This window comes from Micrasema longulum, unplaced genomic scaffold (genome assembly GCF_059751315.1).
Source record: "Micrasema longulum isolate JH-2025_06_02 unplaced genomic scaffold, ASM5975131v1 h1tg000592l, whole genome shotgun sequence".
NCBI classification, from domain to species: domain Eukaryota; kingdom Metazoa; phylum Arthropoda; class Insecta; order Trichoptera; family Brachycentridae; genus Micrasema; species Micrasema longulum.
Genome location: NW_028277788.1, coordinates 281,026 through 303,274, shown reverse-complemented (window position 1 = coordinate 303,274; position 22,249 = coordinate 281,026). Strand labels below are relative to the sequence as shown.

The following is a 22,249-nucleotide window of genomic DNA, read 5'->3' as shown; positions in this document are numbered from 1 at the left end:
ATCAGATTCATTCCTTAAATTCCTTATAATTTCTATCAATTTATTTCTTTACACTGGATTTTTGGTAATACTAAAATAATATTAAATTCAAAACATTAAAAAAAATCGTATTCCTACATAAGTACACCCCTCTGTTGGTGAGAAGATCGGAGATTGACGTTTGCAAAAAGAATGCCATATTTGAAAAAATATTTATTTTTTGTTTTGGAATTCAACTATAAACAAGTACCAAGGTACCTACTTGAATTCAGTATTTGAATATTAACAATTTTTAGTTTTGGAATTTAATCATTAACAAGTATCTAGGTACCTACTTATCAATGAAAAGTCTTTTGCCAACGTTCGGGTAGGACAACGTCTGTCGGTGCGCTAGTAGTTTATATAAATCTACTCTATTTGATTATTTTAAAGATGACGAACGGTAACTTACATTTGTAAGGCTATGGTTAAGAACCTATAATATATATTTTAAATTTTATTTTGCTTTCTACTTACTTTTTTTTCTACTTTTTGTATATTTTTGTAAATATACCTATATTTTACTCAGTGATACTAGCTGAACCCGGCCATGCTTCGCTGTGGCAAAAGAAAACAAATTGTTGAAAATATTAATGCCATTTTTCAGATAAAATTCGATTTTTAAATCCTATCAAATTCTTATTATCCTTATCCATTTAAAGATCGTCAAAAAATATGGAAACATTAATCAATACATAGAAAAGATAAATAAAGGTAGGTAGTAGAGAATATAGTAAAAAAACAAAGTAAAATACGTAGTTAAAAAAATATTAAAAACATAGTGAAAGTCGTAGTATAAAACATATTTAAAAACCTAGTAAAAACCAAAAAACATTGTAAAATACATACATATATTTTGTAAAGCAAAAAAACGTATTTTAAAAAATAAATAGTAAAAACAAAATAAAATATGTGATTACAATTCAAATAAAAATAGTATGTATGTAAGATATATAAACTTAATATGTATCTTATATTGTATCACTTTTTAACTGGTGTGTGGTCCCGTGGTAGTATTGTGGACTCAAGCCAAAGGTCCGAGGTTCAAATCCCACTCTACCACAACTCGATTTCCATTTTTCCAGCTCAAGTTTTTTACGACTTTTAGGAAATAGTCTGAAAATTTAATTATTTGAGTAAATAATAAGAACTCACGTATTCCCTTTTTTTTAATAAAAAAAATAATTTAAAAATTTGAACGAATTGACTACGGCCGTTCGTCTTCTTCTTCTGCAGCCTTATTCTCTCCACTGCTGGATGGCGGCCTCTTCCAAACGTCTCCAATCCTTCCTATCACCCGCTTTCATCATCCACGTTTTACCGGCAATACAGGCAATGTCGTCGACCCATTTTTTCTGTGGCCTTCCAACACTTCTTTTGTTTGCCCACGGTCTCCACTTTATTATTCTGGGTGTCCACCTGCCATCATTGTCCAAGTGTCCTGCCCACTGCCATTTCAATATCGCTGCACGATCCATGATATCCACGACTCCGGTTCGGCGCCTTATTTCTTCATTTCTTATTGTCCCTTAGACATACACCGAGCGTCTGTCTTTCTATGAATCGTTGCGTGCATTTTAATTTCTGGCTACGTTTTTGTGTTATAGACATGGTTTCTAGTCCATATGTTGTCACCGGCAATATGCACAATTCATATACTTGTCTTTTCAAGCATATAGGGACTTGTTTATTTTCAAAAATATATTTAAGTTTGCCGAAAGCAGCCCAACTTAGCCATATTCTTTTTGGTAACTCCGCTATCTGGTTATCTTTACCAAGTTTGATTTTGTGTCCTAGGTAAATTCTTAAAAAATTCTTAACCATTAGTACTAAATGCATACTTGTACAAGCATAACTACTACCCATTCTAGATTACGCTGATGTTTCCATGACTGATTTAAGCTGTGAGCAACTCGATAAACTTGAACGACTTCAGAATACATGCATAAGGTACATTTTTGGTCTTAGGAAATATGACCACATTTCTGATTATCATAGGCAACTGAAATGGCTCAAAATTAGACAGCGGAGAGACTATCACTCTCTCTCACTTCTGTTCAATGTACTTCATAGTCCTAACGCTCCTATATACCTGCGTGAAAAATTTCAACGCTTATCAGTTCATGGTTTACCTCTTCGTTCTCATTCTCAAGGCACTCTCTTAATACCCATACACAATTCCTCTTTCTTCTCTAACTCATATAGTGTCCATGCGGCTCGACTGTGGAATCATCTCCCATCCACCATCAAAAATGTTACTACATTATCTCTGTTTAAATCACGTCTGAAGAAACATCTCCTTTCTCTTCCTTAATCTCTCCTCCCTTCCTTTTTCCTCTTTCCGCTTTTTTCCTTTTTCCCATTGAGTAGTAGTTTTGATTTAAGGTAATTTATAAACAAATATGTTTATTTCTATTTTTATACATTTTTAACTGTTTTTTTTTTCTCTATTGAATATGTTCTGAAACCTGAATTATAAAAATAAAACTTTTTTTTATTGGTTGGTTGGAAGAAATTGCCATTTGGCAATAAGCCCGCCAATGTACAAATAACATTATGTACAAAAAGTTAAATAAATAAATAAATAAAAATAAATAAATCTATTCATCGACCACTTCGGCCGTTAAAAAATAAATATTATGAATAACAAAAAAGTAATTGTAAAAATATACTACCCGGGGGATCCTAAATACCCCCTTTAGGCCCGGAAGGGTTCACAGAATAACGACAAAATGTCCTGTTAACCTATGTTGAACATTTTAACAAGGTAAAGCGTGTTATTAAAATGATTCGTTTTACTCCGTTATTCCCTGAGCTTTCCTCATGTGATACTCGAGTCAAGTTCCCTCTTCTAACCGCTTTGTGCCTGGTTATACGAGGTGTGTTCAGAATATAACGGGAATATTTAAATTTCGCGGGTTTGGAGAGTCCGACTGTCAATTTTTCATTATTATGTTGGTATACATGCCCCTGAAGTATGCTAAAATTTTCAGTTGTATTTATTGTTTACTTTGTCTGTGGCACGATCTGCAAATTTCCACCTAAAAAGAAGGCGTTCCTCTGTTATTAATGGCGTCCGTCTACTCCCAACTGAAGGAATGTCCCAATTGAATATAAACAAATTACTCAATCAATATAATAAAATATAAACATAAACGGCAAATCTGCCTTTCACAAAAATTTATAATACTAACATATTTGACTTAAAATATATATGTGTTAAAACATGAATATTCTTTTACCCAAGATTTATAAAAAAATAATGCAGATTTATTTTTAAAAACAATAATACAACGTATTCAGTAGAAAGTTTAGACAATTTAAGAATAAATGAAAAATCAAATTAAATAATAAAATATTTTAAAGCAATAAAACAAGAAAATCGTAAGTACTGTTTCATACAGCTGGGCAAAGTGAACAAAAAATCGTACATATTATGAAATGTATAAAAAAATATAATTACCATTCACCATCTTTGAAAAGTTCAAAAGGTTTGTTCTAGCAATACCCTACACTAAATATATCCGATACGTGGGAATAACTATTGCCGAGTTCATGAAGTCTGTTTAATACAGCATTACAAGTATACACTGTCCGTAAATTGTTGCTACAAAACGGTGGCACCTGTCTGGTCATTCTTCATGACGGTATCGTCGGTATTTGATATTGATTTTATATTCAATCTTTTATACTTTTGTCCACAGCTGCATTCCGAGTACCGCAGCACCTACAGATGGCACGAGTACCGGGGGGCGCGGGCTGCGCCCCCCAGCGCTGCCCCCGCGGCTGCGGCCCCCCTGACTAACGGGCCAGAGGAGCCCGTAGTCAGGAGGGCTCCGTTGCCGTCCCAGGTCATTGCTAATGGGCCAAGAGGTATGAAAAATATTATTGAAATATAAATTTGTTACAATAGAGAAGGAAATCATTTTCTATAAGAGAATATGGATGTCTAGACATTTACAGGGCTTATGACCTGTCATTGGCTGGTTAAAGAGGCCATTTAACACACCTGTAATATTTACCATTCTTCCAAGGTTTAAACACCCACGATCCTAAACTCTTCCATCTGAACATAAACATATTGTTATCAATAACAAAATTAACCCTTTTCTTTTTTTCGTGAACTATTTTTTATTCATTTATTTAAACACTTTATATATGTATTGTTATAGTATTTTTTATTATAGTTTAACGAATTAGAAAATGTCAAAACATAGTTATTAGATTAAGGAATATTTAAAAAATCAATAATTTAAAAATAGCTTATTACTCAATTGTACAATCTTTGTTACAATATGGTATTGTAGAATGGGGTGATGCATATGCCAATATATTAAACCCTCTTTAAATAGTACAAAGATTAATTATTAAAGTAATTTAAAAAAAACCCTCAACATTCAATACGGAAAGTCTATTTAAAATATTTAAGGTTCATACAGTAGACACTCTTTATAAAATAAATTCTATTATACAAATTTATAAAGAAAAAAAAAATTGAGATGAGTAAGTCACTCAGATACCATTAAAATTCCCAAATTCCACACAAGTCATGGTCAAAATAGCTTTGTCTTAAAGGTGTAAAAAATTGTAATAATCTTCCCAATGAACTAAAAACTATTAAAAATAATATATCAATAAATAAATTAAAAGTAAATCTAAAGAAATTTTTAAAACACGTTTAAAAACTACATTAAATTTTAATTAGGATGAATGTATTATTGTTTTATGTTTTTTTCTTTATATATCCTATGTTTTTATTTTTTTCTCATGTACTCGTTACTAAAAACTAAACTAAAATTATATAAACTATTTTAAATAAACAACTACAACACTGTAAGTCACTCTCCAAGCACAAGAGTTAGTCTCTTTTTTTCAAGAGTTACCGTGATAATATTTACTAGATGTATAAAAGTAGATCTGTATAGATTTTTTTTTTTAATATGTACCGTTTATGAAATTAATTAATATTTTTTTATTATTTTTTTTAATGCACAAATGCAGTTTTATGCATAAGATCGGGCATATTGCCTTAAGGCAATTTCTTTCTACCTATCCAAACCGTTCTATTTGAGAAAATCAGTGGTATGTGAACAATATATTGCTGATATATTGTAATATTTTTATTATAAAACAAAATATTGCTAAAAAGATTTTTTTAGAAATAAAAATTGACTAAATATCTACACTATACTATGTAGAATAGCATTCAGTTAAAACTGCTTTATACTAATTTTCATCCTTAACTCAATTATCACAATTCGTAATAAATGTTAATAAAATATTTCAATAATCGTTTCGGATTCTGAATCGTTTTCAATCCTCAAATGTGTAAAAAAAATCGACCTTTTAAGATAAGGGTGAGATCTTAAAAGTTATATGCCACCGGCCGCTCATACGGACAAAAACCATTTTACAGAAATACAACGGGCCGTAGATACTCAGGTCGAGAATCGTAAGCGCAAACCGAAACCGTCCGTTATACGTTTGTTGTTAACTCTTGTGTGGATATGATGTAACACGAGTCTACATCGGATACAAGACTTGATTTATCTCACTTATTTATTTGAACGATGAAGTCGTATTTTTTGTGATCTTTAAATTGACATTTTCACATCCGATTGGGAAAGTCATATTTGAATTAATATACTGGATTTTAATATAGAAAATATTTACCCTTACTATGGCGGATACCATGGATCGCATAGCAAGACTGAAGTGACAATGGGCAGGACATGTTGCGAGACAAGACCCCACAAGATGGACCCCTAAAATTTTAAGATGGAGACTTTGGGAGAATAAGCGAGGTTTCGGAAGACCTCAAAAAAGATGGTCTGACGACCTAGCCTTAGAATCGACTGCAAGCGGCAACCGACCGAAAGAAATGGAAGAAGCCTATGTCCAGCAGTGAAGGACAGAAGGCTTTTTTTATTTTATTTTTTTATATGGGAGTTGCTTTATTATTTACCTTGCTTATAATATACAAGGTTTATATTTAAAAAGTGGATTTTTCTGCAATTAAATATCTTAAAATTTATCTAAACTGTTAGGATCAGGAGGGATATACATATTAATATGGGCTAATAAGGAACCTCTCAACATTTGCTCATGAGAGGAAACCACTTAAAACTCTTCAAGAGAAGCCGGCCTGTTGGCAGCAGTCAACAGGCCTGCCGTTCCACTAGAGGAGTGTTCGGCATTTTGTTCCCTACTTTGGTTTATTTTACCAATTGCCTGCACTATTTTTATCATGTATGATCCTACCTTTCGTGTGAGTTCTTTGAAGACAGAGAAGGCTAAAGAAGAAGAAGATGCTGTGGCGGGTCGACAACGACGGCACGAGCCGAACATTGCCGAACGCCGACGTAGAGCGTACGAACGGGCCAAACCGACCGAGAGAAAACTACCGGATTCCGACCTCACCGCACGCGTCTTCGAGGCACAAAATTACCGCCAATTTAGATTTACCAACTTCATTTTATTTTGCCTAATATAGTTATTAGAATCCTTCTTTCAATGTGTTAGCTTCAGTAGTTTAGTTTCGTGAATAAATCTTTGTGTAAAACGTAAGTACCCTGTTTTACTTGCTCTCATTCTGTGCACCCACATAACTTTGTACATCACAAAATTAGGCCACCAACTAGGTGCCTACATAAAGGTAACAACACGACTAAAAGTGGTATACCCCGACGTTTGAACACGAAAACACAACATTAAACAATCAATCACGGTGACCCCATTCAAATTCCATAAAAATTGCGCAAAATTTCAGACAGAAATATCTTCGCTTGACAAAATTGTACAACAATTACTTTTTTTCGGTCGGTACATGAAAAATTTAAAATTTCATTTCTAATCAAGGTTAAACTATTTCAAGGTTAACTTATTGTAAGGTTAATTAATTTAGTATAATAGAATTATATTATAATAATTATAATATATAATAGAATTAGATTTTTCAAAGACCGAGCGAATCGAGTGAATTTTTCTGTCGGTAACAATCTTCAATGTAAATGTAACTAATGTAAATGTAATTAATGTAACTAGTGAATTGATTAAACTGTGATTAATTTCTTAACAATATTACTCGGCCGGGATTAATTCAAACAGGTGATTCATAATTTAACTAAAATTATTATAAACAAACATAATATAATACGTTCGAGCGACTCGCTCACCAAAAATCGCACGCCGAGTAATACATTCCTACAACACATATAAATTTTATTTTTTTTTTATTTTTCTTGAGTCGAACACACAAACAATTCACACGAACATTTACATAGGGTGCCAGATTGAGTAGAGGTACTTACAGGGTACCGGAACATAATTATTTTTGACAAATATTATATGGCGAGACAAGCGTGACGTAGGCATCCGAAAGTTTTCTCCTTGTGAACGCACTGCGGGAGTAAGTTTTTTTTTTACCAGCGAAATCTATCGGAAATATTTTTCAGCTGGCGCAGTCGTTCACAATACTTGCAATTTGTAAAATTTTATTTTTGTAAACAACTTGAAACTATCAAACAAACAGATATTCGGGCGGCTAAGCCGACGAATGTTTAACTTAGTACGTGGACATTAGTATCCATACTTTTTTTCTATATACATTATATTGTGTGACTGTACTATATATGTTTATATTTTTAACCTAGGCTATGCATGTTATTATGTGTTACAGATTTGAAGTTTTACCATAAACATTTTTAAACTTGATATATTGTACAACGGACAATCAAAAGGAATATTAATATTGAGGGGACCACTCAGGCTTGGAGAATACAAATACCTAATAGTTGGAAAATGTGTTCCGCCGTATGGTAAAATAATTATTTAAATTTTCTGTTTTTAATTTTCTTTTCTATAACTTGCACAGTACATACATAACAAATAGTGACTCTGACATTTAAAAAATAAATATTTTTGTTTGAAATTTAAATTTAAATTTAAATTTAAATCTAATAATTTAAACTTAACTTTTTAATACAACTACACTCATTATTGAATACTTTTATTTCAATATGTTAACTTATACTGTAATCATTATTACATACATTTTTCTGAATTTTTTTTTTTAAAAACGAATATTTTTAAACTGTAAACAATGGCTAACAAGGACAACACTGACTTGACAAATATCAACACAGCAAACAACATGTTCCACACGGATAGGATTAGCGTTAAACTACCACAGCTATGGGTGAACAACATCGAACTTTGGTTTAAACAGATAGAAGCACAATTCGAGTTGGCAAACATAGTTTCAGAAGACGCACGTTATAGTCACTTAGTGTCAAAACTTGAACAAACGCACATAGAACAAGTTTCAGATATTTTACTCATGGAACCGAACCGAGCAAAATATACGAGGCTGAAGGAAGCTATAATCCAACGCATGGGCTGTCCACAGGACAGAAGGAGAGAAAAACTGTTTTCTTCCTTACAGCTTGGGGATCGAAACCCATCCAGCCTACTTAGAGAGATGCGGACGCTAGCAATAGGTTTACAAATAGACGAAACGACGTTGCAATACTTGTGGATACAACAACTGCCCAAGACGATCCAAGCGCATTTAGCCATAAGCGAAGATGACTGGGATAGGCAAGCGACGATAGCAGATCGCCTAATACAGGTGTACACACAGGATAATGTAGCGGTAGTAGGTACCAACAATAAAAATAACATTTGTAGTTTAGAACAGTCCGTACAAGCTCTAACCCATAAGGTAGAGAGTTTATTTCACACAATCAACAAACAGCATAGTCACAACAACAATAACAATAGATTCAAACACACAACAAGTAACAGCAGTAACAATTTCAATAACAACAAATACAACAACAATTTCAACAAAACAAGCTATAGGGCCAACGGAAATAACAAGAAAACTATTCTTTGTTACTTCCACACAAAATTTGGCGATCAAGCTAAGAAATGCGTCACACCATGTGAATTTAAACCGCATCTAGCTTCAAAAAACTAGATGGTCGAATCATAGCGGAGGCGGCTGATTCAACCAACACAACACGTCTCTTTGTTAAAGATCGTGATACCGGTGTGTCATACCTCGTTGACTCCGGATCGGAAATATCATTAATTCCTAGATCTTTACACAAACGCCATGGAGAAAAGTCTAAGCTAATTCTCTATGCAGCGAACGGGACTACGATCCAGAATTTCGGAGTTACCACGGTAACACTGAATCTGGGATGTAAACAAATGTTTACATGGAAGTTTATAATAGCGGATACGACACGCCCTATTATAGGAGCAGATTTTCTCCACAACTTCCACCTGTTAGTAGATGTTAGGAACAAACGGTTAGTAGACAATACAAACGGCAAGATAGTCAGAGCATTTGACATCTCCACAAACAACAACATAACATGTTCCATATCATTAACAGACAAAACCAACATTTACCACTCACTCATATTGAAGTATCCACAACTAGTAGATATCAATAAACCATACGCAGGGCTGGATAAACACAACACAATCCACCATATAGATACCCGTGGCAAACCCGTTATGTGTAAGACTCGTCGGCTGTCCCCAGAACTACTGAGGCAGGCGAAGCAAGAGTTCGATCACATGGTGGCTCAAGGTATTTGTAGACCCTCCAAGAGTGAGTGGGCCTCTCCATTGCATATGGTGAAGAAGAGCGATGGTACTTATCGCCCTTGTGGCGATTACCGTAGCTTAAACGCACAGACGGTACCTGATCGTTATTCCTTGCCACATATCCACGATATATGCAATGACTTATTTAACTGTAAAATTTTTTCCAAAATTGACTTACAACGAGCATATCACCAAATTCCAATTAATGAAACTGACATTAAAAAGACAGCTATAACCACACCATTCGGGTTATTTGAATTTGTAAGAATGCCATTCGGACTATCATGCGCTGCACAAACATTCCAACGTCACATCAACGAAGTCACAAGAGGTCTAGAAGGAGTACACGCATATATCGACGATATATTGATCGCTTCACCAGACGAAGAAACACATGTGGAACACTTAAAAGCTTTGTTCCAGCGACTTCAAGATCATGGAATGGTGGTAAACCCATCTAAATGCGAGTTTGCCAAGAAAACACTGTTATTTCTTGGTTATGAAATTTCGGCTGAAGGCATCGGACCCTCGCCAACAAAAGTGGAAGCCATCACGAACCTCAACAAGCCAGAAACCATTAAGCAGTTGAGAAGATTCTTGGCCATGGGAAACTTCTACCGAAGATTCATACCACGAGCAGCACACAAATTGATACGACTACACGATTACCTCAAGGGAGCAAAAAAGAATGACAACAGAAAAGTAGAGTGGAACGAAGTCACTACACACGATTTCGAAGAGGTCAAGAACTCGCTGATCAACGCCACTAAGCTTAGCTACCCAGAGGAAAGCAGCAAGATGTCAGTGTGGACAGACGCCTCAGATTACGCAATCGGAGGCGTGCTACAACAAACCACAGACGGCATCAACTACAAACCGATAAGTTTCTTCTCAAAAAAGTTGAACAAGGCTCAGTGTTCATATAGTACGTACGACAGGGAACTACTAGCCATTTTTGAGACTGTAAGGTACTTTCAACATTATCTGGAGGGCAGAGAATTCTGTATATACACGGACCATAAACCACTACAATTCGTGTTTAGAAGGAAAAGTCACGACAAAGAAAGCCCCAGACAACTCAGATATCTAGACTACATCTCACAGTTCAGCACGGACATCAAATACATAAAAGGAGAAGACAACGTCGTCGCCGATACCTTATCAAGAATCGACATGATCGAACAAGAGGCAAACATATCGTTCGAAAAGATCCATAAAGAACAAAGGCAGGACAACGAACTACTCGCACTCTTGGACGACAAGAACACTGCTCTGAACCTGATCAAAACCAACATGCAGGGACAAGAAATCGTCTTCGATCTCAACAAAGGCAACATGCGACCGTACATCCCAAAAACGCTACAGAGATCTTTCTTCAACCAAGTGCATAACCTCAACCATGCAGGAGCCGACGCCACGACCAAGACCATCAGTCAAAGAGGCGTCTGGAAAAATATGAAAGCAGACTGCGCAGCTTGGACGAAGGCCTGCATACCCTGTCAGAAGAGCAAAGTCAACAAACACACGAGGACACCGATCACCAAGATCGACATGCCGAGACAGAAATTCTGCGTGGTCCATGTCGACCTCATCGGACCTTTTCCACCATCAGAGGGACTGAGGTACTGCCTCACATGTATCGACCGATACACTCGATGGGCGGAAGTAATCCCTATCGCAGATATCCAGACCCACACAATCATCAGAGCCATCTGGGACAACTGGATTGCGAGATACGGCGTACCGGAGAAAATTATAACTGATCAGGGTAGGCAATTCATGTCTACGGACTTTAACTTGTTTTGTTCCAGATCAGGCATAGCACACTCCAACACGACGCCTTACCATCCACAAAGTAATGGCATGATCGAGCGATTTCATAGAACGCTGAAGACGGCCATTAAAGCTCACCACCCTGTTCCGTGGACAAAATCGATCAGCACCATACTACTCGGACTGAGGGCCACACTGCGCACGAATGCAGAGCACTCAGTAGCAGAGATGCTGTATGGGTGCAAACTAAAGTTACCAGCAGACATCCTGGAGCAGACGAACGACTACATTGACCCGGACTCCTACACTAGGCAACTGGTAAATTTCATGCAAAACGTCAAACCAAGGCCAGTCGAGCACCACAATAAAGGTAACGTTTTCATCCACCCGGAACTAAAGAGAGCCACACACTTGTTTCTGAGGGACGACAGAGTGTACAAACCCCTGATGCCGAACTACAAGGGGCCCTACAAGGTCATCACCAGGGCGGAAAAGACGGTAACACTGGACGTGGATGGCGAACATAAAAAGGTTTCGCTGGACAGGTGCAAGCCGGCGTTCCAGACAGCGGAAGAACGAGCCAGTCCAGCAGAAACGGAAACACCAACAGAACAACCGGCATACACAACGCGTAGCGGCAGGAGGGTGATACAGCGTCAGTTTTGAAAAACAGATTTCAAAACTTGGAAGGGGGCTGTGTGGCGGGTCGACAACGACGGCACGAGCCGAACATTGCCGAACGCCGACGTAGAGCGTACGAACGGGCCAAACCGACCGAGAGAAAACTACCGGATTCCGACCTCACCGCACGCGTCTTCGAGGCACAAAATTACCGCCAATTTAGATTTACCAACTTCATTTTATTTTGCCTAATATAGTTATTAGAATCCTTCTTTCAATGTGTTAGCTTCAGTAGTTTAGTTTCGTGAATAAATCTTTGTGTAAAACGTAAGTACCCTGTTTTACTTGCTCTCATTCTGTGCACCCACATAACTTTGTACATCACAAAATTAGGCCACCAACTAGGTGCCTACATAAAGGTAACAACACGACTAAAATGCCAAGAATAATTAAACGAATGAAAGTGATGCCAACACCACAATCAATCTTTTTTACTGGATATAATAGAGCACGAGAACATAACTTATAACAAGGAAGACGGAGACGTTCTGTGACCGATTTTTGTGTGAAGGAGACATTTTTTTAAAATTGAATTTGTTCAATCAGTCGGTTATTGGCATTCGGCGGGAGTGCACGCTAGTTATATATGACCCGTGTATTTATGATTTTTAATTTATTTTGCTTTAATAGGCCTACATTTTATTATAATTTTTATAAATTATGGAAAATTAATTATTTAACAGTATGTTTTCTTTATTTTAAATGTCTCAATTTTAGAATATTTTGTCTTTTGCTCGGGGTAAAACAATGTTACATTTTCGCGTGTAAATGAATTTTGTGGCACAACCTTTTAAGAGTTTATCTGGCGTGACGCTATGCAGAAAAATGCCGCCGTTTGTAATCAGAAACTGCTTTAATTACACTGCAACTGTAAAAAATAGAATATACAAAATAACAGATAAAGAAAAAAATGTGAAGCATTCTTGGACAGACTCGATGCTTTTATCCGCACTAAAGGTGGCTACATCGAACAATAACTTTTTTTTTTAAAAATTTTAACGATATACTGCAGTTTTTAAATTAAAAAAATTAAAGTGGACAAAATTACAGAATTTTTAATTGTTAACACGTCTAGTGTCGACCCCCGTATAACCTATACCACTTTTTGTGCTCATTTCTCAATTTGTAAAAAACTAACCGTCTTTTATTTGTTTATTTTTCCACGTATATATTTACAAAAAAATATAATTACAAAAATACCCCTTAAAAAAATTACATCTTAAAATTAAGCTATTACATACATTGGAAAAAAATGCCCACTAAGACTACAGCGTCTGAGCGTGGGCCATTCCTTTTTTAATTATCAATAAGTTTATTGTGGTATGACATGACTATTAATAGTATGACATGACTTTGAAAAGAAAAGAAAAGAAAAGAAAAACAAAATTCACATATGCTTATATTACGAAAACATGATTTATTTGCAGTATGCATTTTATTTTTTATTTTAATTATTTTTTTAAAGAAGGTATCTACATATATGTTCCTTCCATGCTAATCCAAGACCTTAAACCTACTTTAAACTGTACCAGTGATTTAATGTTTTGTAATTCCTTAGTTAGAAGATTGAAGGATCTTTGACCAACATGTAAAAAATGCCTCTGTGCGAACTTAGTTCTGCATCTTGGAACTGACAGTACACTATCGGATCTATTGCTAATACGATTTTAATTTTTACTAAACAATTCTTTATTTAAGTCAACATATTTCAGGCACTGAAATCAATATAATAATATGCTTATGTATATGTTGTTTGGGTATTTATGTAAATATATAAATATTGATTTCAGCTCCTAGTATTGAGCCCGCTACCTCGTAGAAAGAAGTACCCTGGACTGGCATATAAGACTAACGAGATCTTTGATGGGCCAGCCGCTGGTCTTCCTTCAGGGGGACGAGAAGGCTCTTCAACTCTTGATAGAGCGAGGGTAAATATTACTTTGTTTTTCTGTATAGATTTTATTGTGTATTTTGTTTTATTGAAATAAACGGCACTTAGTGCCTTTTACATATAAGTTACAAAAACAATTAAATAAACATACTTGTATGCATAATAATAAGTAATACAGAGCATTTAAAACAATATTATTAATGAACAAATAAGGAAAGTCTAAAAAAAGATAAACTATATAAAAGAAAAAATATTACCAGTTATAGAATTATTGATAAAAAAAGATAATTTGGTATTAGAAATACTTTGCACCAATTTAAAAAAAAACTATGAAAACAATTTTAAATAACATTAAACGAAAAAATAAATAAAACAAATGTATTATAATTTAAAACTTATACTTAGGTAAATAGTATATATTTATGTATAAAAATTATAATGATGTAAAAAAAAATATGTATTAATCTCTGCGTGTAAAATAGAAGCAGAACCCTGGACGAGTGTTTTCAACTCGATGGCTTCTCTCGGGTACGAACCCTGAATAGGGAAATCGAGTGGAGTTAAGTCTGCCTCTTTGTGTAGTGGTTGACGTGGTGCGCTGAAAGCGCTAATTGGTCAAACAAATAAGTGTACCAAGTATTTTTAATCAGTAATTTATATGTAAATATAAGTTATTACATCATTATGAAATTCCATTAAGAATTGACAGTAAATAATTTTAATTAAAATTTATGATAAAGTCAAAAAATTAAAAACACCGATTAAAAACTATTATGTTATTTAGTTTATGTAATTTTTTTGAATTACTTCATGCGTGACGTCACCAGTTCACTTTGGAGTGTTATCCTGATCGGTGTGTTGGCTTTCCGAAAACCAGAAGTCTATCCCAACGCTATCATTGGTAGATTTAGAAGAACTCGTAACGTCATTTATTATTAATTTTACCATACATTTTAAAGAAAATCAAATTCAAAGAAAATCAAAAGAAAAAGAAATTCAAATTAAAAGCATCGGGTTGTGGTCTCGTGGCTAGTATCTCGGACTCACGGCTCAAAGGTCCGTGGCTCGAAACTCACTCTACCCCAACTTGATTCCCATTTTCTAATAGTGAGTTATTTACAACTCGTTGAAAATGCCCCTCGAAATGAAATATTTGTGTAAATCATAAGAACGCACATATTTTTTTTTTTTTTTTTTTAAATGCTCACATTTTTACCGCGTTTTTACATTTTTATATGCAATTTCCCGTAGCACTGAACTTCTTTATTGTATATTTTGGCTTTCAGATTTTTCGAAATTTCCTTATTCCCGAATTTCCGCTTCAGTTTTCCCAAAACAGACCAAGGTTTGAATTTTTTCCCCCAATTTGATTTTTAGCCCAAAAGCCATGGTAAAAAAATATTTATATTCGGTTGGACTGTCAAATTCCTGACTGACGTTATTTCTGTATTTTTTTTCAGTCTATAGAGCGCACAAAATACTTGGCGAATAATAGAGACCGCCGAAGCAAGTCGGAGGGGCCCCGAAACGCCCTGCCCAATGGACCACGGAACTGGACAGACACCGTGGAAGAGAAGGTAAGCCGCAAATGATTGATTTTTTTATTTACCCGTGTTCTAGTACTGTGGTCGTAGAATTCATAGAATTAAGAATAGTCCAGAAGGAGAGTATAATCATATTTGAATACATCGGACTGTGTCCAAAATCCCCCCCTTTGCCCCACTGTTGCCACGCGCATGCTTGAAGTGGCCGCGTAATGTTGCCAGTTTGCGAAAAATATAATCATAACACAAATGTAAGATAATTATGTTTTTTAAAAAAGCAACTTGTTGATTTTTCTAAAATTTTACTGTATACGCGGAAACATTGATTTACACAACAGACTAGATAAGTAAAGGGTCATTTAATAAGAGTAATTGAATTAATGAATTTTGAACTTAATATGGATATTTTCATGACATGTTAAATAATATTTGATGTTTTATTTATTTATTTATTTATTTACTAACGGACATTGTCCATGTATACAATTTATAAGGTTAAAATATTACAATAAAAGAATAGTTTAAAACATTTTTTAAAAAAGAAAGAAGCATTGACAAACATAAGGGACATGAGAAAATGTCGGTCAAATGGCCACCACGGCGTTGTTTAATCCGAGAGGTTCAATTTTTATTATTTCTCTCATTACATGAAAAAAGTAGCGTAAATTTTTTTACTACCCTGGCAATACTAACAAAATCTTCATTTTGTTTTCTTCGACAATCTGACAGATGCAAAAATAATTAAATTTTTATGGAATGCAAATGCATTCCATATACTTACACATGAAATGTGATCCCATCCTGTTTCTTTTTGATCCCAGCAGTATACGCATATACATATATATATATATATATATACATATATATATATATATATATATATATGCGTATATGTATGTGTATATGTGTATGTATATGTATCAAAATGTGTAAACGAGTAAGTTTATATTCTATTAGTATATGCTTTCTATTAACTTGTAAACTATTATCTTGTATTAAAATGTAATTGCCTATCTTGGAACGGGGTATGTGTGTACACAATGTTACACAGTGTGTAAAGTGGCCACTTAAACCAGCCAATGACAGGTCATAAGCCCTGTAAATGCCTAGACTTCCATATTCCCTTCTCAATAATTTTTCCCTCTCTGTTGAAATAAATTTAAATATGAACAACTCCCTAGGGAGGAAATCCAGCCAGTCTGCAAGCATTTGGACATAATCAAACATTGTTGAATTACTACCTGGTAAAAGAAGAAGTATAAAAATTGAAAAATTGTTTTCAGGCGTTGCCTAGTAGGTGATTTGGTTCAGCCGGATGAATCTCACCCACGTGATAAAGGTTTCAGCTCTTTTACTTCACAAAAGTCAACAGATGGAAGAGTTGAGGAAATGTGGATGTTCAAACTTGGGCAGAATGGTGAATGTTACACAGTGTGTAAAGTGGCCACTTAAACCAGCCAATGACAGGTCATAAGCCCTGTAAATGCCTAGACTTCCATATTCCCTTCTCAATAATTTTTCCTCTCTGTTGAAATAAATTTAAATATGAACAACTCCCTAGGGAGGAAATCCAGCCAGTCTGCAAGCATTTGGACATAATCAAACATTGTTAAAAAAATAGTTTTTAAAAAAACCAAAGCGTGGGTCTTTCGTGGGTCGGTTTAGGTTCGCCATCGCTGCCCTGGGGAGTCGCCTAACAGTTTATATCTGGAATAGGATGGAAGCCAATTTCATTAAAACCGAGGGCCTTATTTGCCAGAAAATTGCTTTTCATAATACTGAGTTACTGAAGTAACCAGAGAGCGAGAACGGTAATGAAAAACGAGATTTTTTTGGCATCAGCTTCAAATTCTTGTGCCATGTAAACATTAGTGTATAAATGTTCATTTATAAAAAAACGATAAATAAATGTATAAATAAATACATGTCAAATATATTTATAAACTTACGACTAGATATTTGTTTTTTTTTTGTTTTTAAAATTTAAATATTTTATACTTCTTCTTCTTCTTATGGTTCCTCTCCCCGATGAAGGTTGGAAATCATCATTGCGATTCTTACTTTATTGGCAGCTGCCCTGAACAAGGACTGAGTGCTGCAATGGAACCAGTCGCGCAAGTTTTTAAGCCAAGATATGCCCCTTCTACCTGCACTGCGTCTCCCTTCAATCTTTCCCTGTAGAATGACTTGTAAAATTTTATATTTTTCGCCTCTCATCACATGCCCAAAGTACTCAAGTTTTCTTTTCTTTATAGTCTTTATAGTACCTCTTTATCTTTTTCCATACGTCGGAGAACATCATCGTTTCGGACTCTATCCACCCAGGAGATTTTTAATATCCTCCTGTAGCACCACATTTCAAAGGCTTCGATCTTTTTGAAGTGTTTTGGGTGAGTGTCCACGTTTCGACGCCGTAAAAAAGTACCGAGAAGACGTAACATCAAGTAATGCGCATTCGGAGGTCTAAATTAAAGTCTCTACTGCATAGAATGTCACGCATCCTGAAAAAGCAGCCTCGCGCCACCTCTATTCTGATTTTGATCTCTTGTGAGTGATCCCATTTATCATTCAACCAGCATCCTAAATATTTATATTGATGAACTTGCTCAATAAACTGCGCTCCAAGTTTTAAAGTCATTGGGAAAGTTGGTGGCTTTTTCCGAATAACCATACATTTAGTCTTGGAAATATTCATCTCTATAGCCCTTTATTCAAACTTGCCGTGTAAACTTTGTCCAATAATATTTTATACATTTAAAAAATAAATAATATTTAATTTTTTTTAAAGGTTTATTATTTTGTTTCTTTTTATATTTTATTTTTAAAACAGTTGAGAACCCCTGAGCTCTTATCAGGAGATAGTTAGTATTATTCCTATTGCATTCAATATACATTGCAACAATACCAACAAATCAATGATTTATGATTTTTGCTATTTCGAATATACCGCGTTATCTTTATTTTTATTTTTTTTCTACCTAAGTATGTCAAGTATTAAAATCCTGAAGTTATTATATAGAACATTTATAAAACAACAACTGTTGTAATATATTTTTTTTTATACGCCTCCACTCGTTTGCGAGTGATTTTGGCTCTTAGAAACAAGAATAAGAAATTTAAAGAATATACGCTTCAGTGAACGACAAAAAAAAACCCATACCCACGAAAAAATATAATATAATGTGAGGTAGTTAAAATCAGTATGAAAGAGTTATGTGACAAAAAAATATTATTACCGTCTAAATTAAACGTAAACATAACATGAAATTTTGGGCCAAAAGTAAAGAGGGACATTCAATTAGACTTATTATTTAAATTTGGCAAATAATATTTAACAAATTCAAATATTTTTATTATTTGTCCTTAAGAATTTTGTCTAGAAGTAAATAAGTATCCAAATCATTCTGGGCGAGTAAAAATTTTACGTTAAGAGGGAACGTATTATATTCTTAACAAATATTTTGAAGGAATTCGCTTCTTTCGTAGAGGGGACAGTCAAAAAACAAATAATCTAATGTTTCATCGTCATTTTCACAAAGACACATTGCCGAAGTAAAGACACCTATTCTCGATAAATGCGAGGCAACGAGACAATGTCCTATTCTCATTCTTGATATTAAAGAGATGTTCAATTTTGATTGCTTTTCGATTTCAAACCATGGTGTAATGGGGATGGAGCATTGAATACTCTTATCAAACAACAACTGTGTAATATGTGTAGATATATTGTTATTATATTATTTCATAATTTTGTAATAGAACACTGTATGTTAATTGTATTTATGATTATGTTTATAAAAGGTATTTGTGCCGTGTTTCCAGTAATAAATAATAAATAAATAAAAATAGTTAGCATACGAGGATTCCCTTTTATATTTCAGGATCATAGTAAAAAAACTGAATTTTAGTATCTAAAATGGCTTTATTGTTTTACCAAATATTCTCCACTTTTGCATCGGTTGTAACTAATTTTTAAGCCCTTTTGCGACTCAGGCTGAGGTACCTCTAAAACATGCATTTTGAAAGCCTCGACCGCTTCTTTGGGTACCGAAAAACGTTGACGTCACGATTTATTTTTGATGTTTGGGAATAAAATGAAGTCATGGGTGCCAAATCAAAATGATGATTCATTAATTCGATGTTTTGACCGGTCAAATATTCAATTAAAACTTATTTCAACAGAGAGGGAAAACATCTTTGAGAAGGGAAATACGGAAGTCTAGGCATTTACAGGGCTTATGACCTGTCATTGGTTGGTTTAAGTGGCCACTTTACACACTGTGTAACATTCACCGTTTTGCCCATGTTTGAACATCCACATTTCCTCAACTCTTCCATCTGTTGACTTTAGTGAAGTAAAAGAGCTGAAACCTTTATCACGTTGGTGAGATTCATCCGGCTGAACCAAATCACCTACTAGGCAACGCCTGAAAACAATTTTCCAATTTTTATACTTCTTCTTTTACCAGTTAGTAATTCGACAATTTTTTATTATGTCCGAATGCTTGCGGACTGGCTGGATTTCCTCCCTAGGGAGTTGTTCACATTTAAATTTATTTCAACAGAGAGGGAAAACATTTTTGAGAAGAATATGGAAGTCTAGGCATTTACTCCCACGTGATATAGGTTTCAGCTCTTTTACTTCACAAAAGTCAACAGATGGAAGAGTTGAGGAAATGTGGATGTTCAAACATGGGCAGAATGGTGAATGTTACACAGTGTGTAAAGTGGCCACTTAAACCAGCCAATGACAGGTCACAAGCCCTGTAAATGCCTAGACTTCCATATTCCCTTCTCAAAAATGTTTTTTCTCTCTGTTGAAATAAGTTTTAATATGAACAACTTCCTAGGGAGGAAATCCAGCCAGTCTGCAAGCATTTGGACATAATCAAACATTGTTAAAATATTCTATTGTTTGTGCCGATGATAAGAGCTCGTTCTTCTACGACTACTTTTTCTACTTCCCTTGAAAAACCCCAAAAAAGGTTTTTTCTCTAATATCTAGAATGAATAAAGATAATATTTGTAGATTGAGTTTTTCTACTGACATCTCTTGGTGGAACTGCATATTAATTATATTAATAAAAATACGCGTACAGTTTATTCTGCTTTATGTCGATGTGATGTCGGTCACGGCGAAACCCGCTTACTGGCAAAAATGTATAAATATAAGTGAATAAAACTACGTACATATTTTTATATTATAATAATATTTATAGGTGTGGTACGAACACAGAATTAGAATAGTCTAGAAACTGCATACGCGCATCAAACTGAATCTAACTAAACTACTCACAAATGTGTTTTGGCCCTTAGGTTCTCTGTAGACATCACTTAGATTATGCCGTGTTGTGTCGTTTGCACGTGTCAAAATACTGCTGGGTTTAAAATGAAATACATGGATAACATTTGATCTGTAAGAAGCGAATTCACAATCAATATTATTTAAGTATTCAATTATTTTACCATCTGTCAGATCGTAAAATAGATTTAAATAAAATAACGTGTACATTTTGTTAGTATTTCCAGGGTAGTCGAATTTTTTACCCATCTTTCTATTAATAAGCCTTAGTATAATATTTTTTAAATATATATTTGGACCCCTGTATTTAGTAGCCTACGTGTTATGTACAAGGCTAAGGTACTCGGAAAAAATCGTTTTTGTTTGTCTTGGAAATGGGATGTTCGATCACTGATTTTGGTTTATTACCTTTATGAGTCCAATCACCATTGTTGCGAAGTTCAAAAACGTTGGCGCGAGATAACTACTTTTAACTACAGTGGATATCTGTTAAGGATATTCCATCTTTCCTGCATTCTGCTTCAAGATTATGGCGTTGCAAACTGAAAAATGGGCACTGAAATAACAGATGTTCGATACTCTGTGAAGAAATATCATCGCATGGACAATAGTCATCATTCCTTAAATTAAACCTAAATAGATAACTTCTCATAGCTCCGTGTCCGGTAAAAATTTGGGTCGTTTCAAAAGTACTTTGGTGATGACGATGGAAGTTTGCTGCATCAGCCAGCGTTGGGCTTAGTGATTTTACCTGTAGAAGAAGCGCGGTAATGATCCTCCCAACGCTGCTGCGTATTTTGTTTTATACAGCGTTTAGCAAAGCTAAGGGGAAATTCTGAGAAGAAAGGTGCCGTTCTTTTACAAATTGCGGCTCTTGCTCGTTCATCCGCTCTCTCATTTCTTACGGTACCAGTATAATATTAAAAGGTATTAATTTACTCAATATTGAATCAACTGCTCCACAAGTTTAAGCTTATTTTAGGTTTTTGTTTTTTCATTGTGCGTTTTGTAATATAAATAATATAGATGTACACCAATTATTTATTAACATAAATACGTAGTGTTTAAAACTGTCTGAATATTTTGTTAATTACTCTGTTTATTAAGTTAGTCTTCTTTGTTTATTCTCAAATATGTTTTTTTTTTAAAGTATATTATTAAGTGTCCTTTGCACGGGTAAGGTCACATTATTTTTATTATTAATTATAGTTTGGAAGAGAAAAAATATGAATAAATAAATAAATAAAACAACTTTGTTTTTAACCACTAATTTTTATTTTTCACCGACCGGTTTCAAAGCAAACAAGCTTCTTTGTCAAGGTTTACGTAACTAATGAATTGATTCCTTCTTATTTTATTTCTATCATATTCACTAAATACTACACGTGGACCCAATAAATCAAGTGTTTTTTTCTCTTA

At 34.5% G+C, this 22,249-nt stretch overlaps 1 protein-coding gene across 1 annotated transcript in view; it reads left to right on the top strand.

Moving 5' to 3' along the window:
* Positions 1 to 22,249, top strand: part of LOC148280343 (uncharacterized) — a 116,449-nt gene that overhangs the window by 29,949 nt on the left and 64,251 nt on the right. The window contains 4 exon segments of the mRNA XM_088228534.1: positions 3,723 to 3,891; positions 13,884 to 13,902; positions 13,904 to 14,021; positions 15,445 to 15,561. Coding sequence (XP_088084660.1) covers positions 3,723 to 3,891; positions 13,884 to 13,902; positions 13,904 to 14,021; positions 15,445 to 15,561 — 423 coding nt within the window.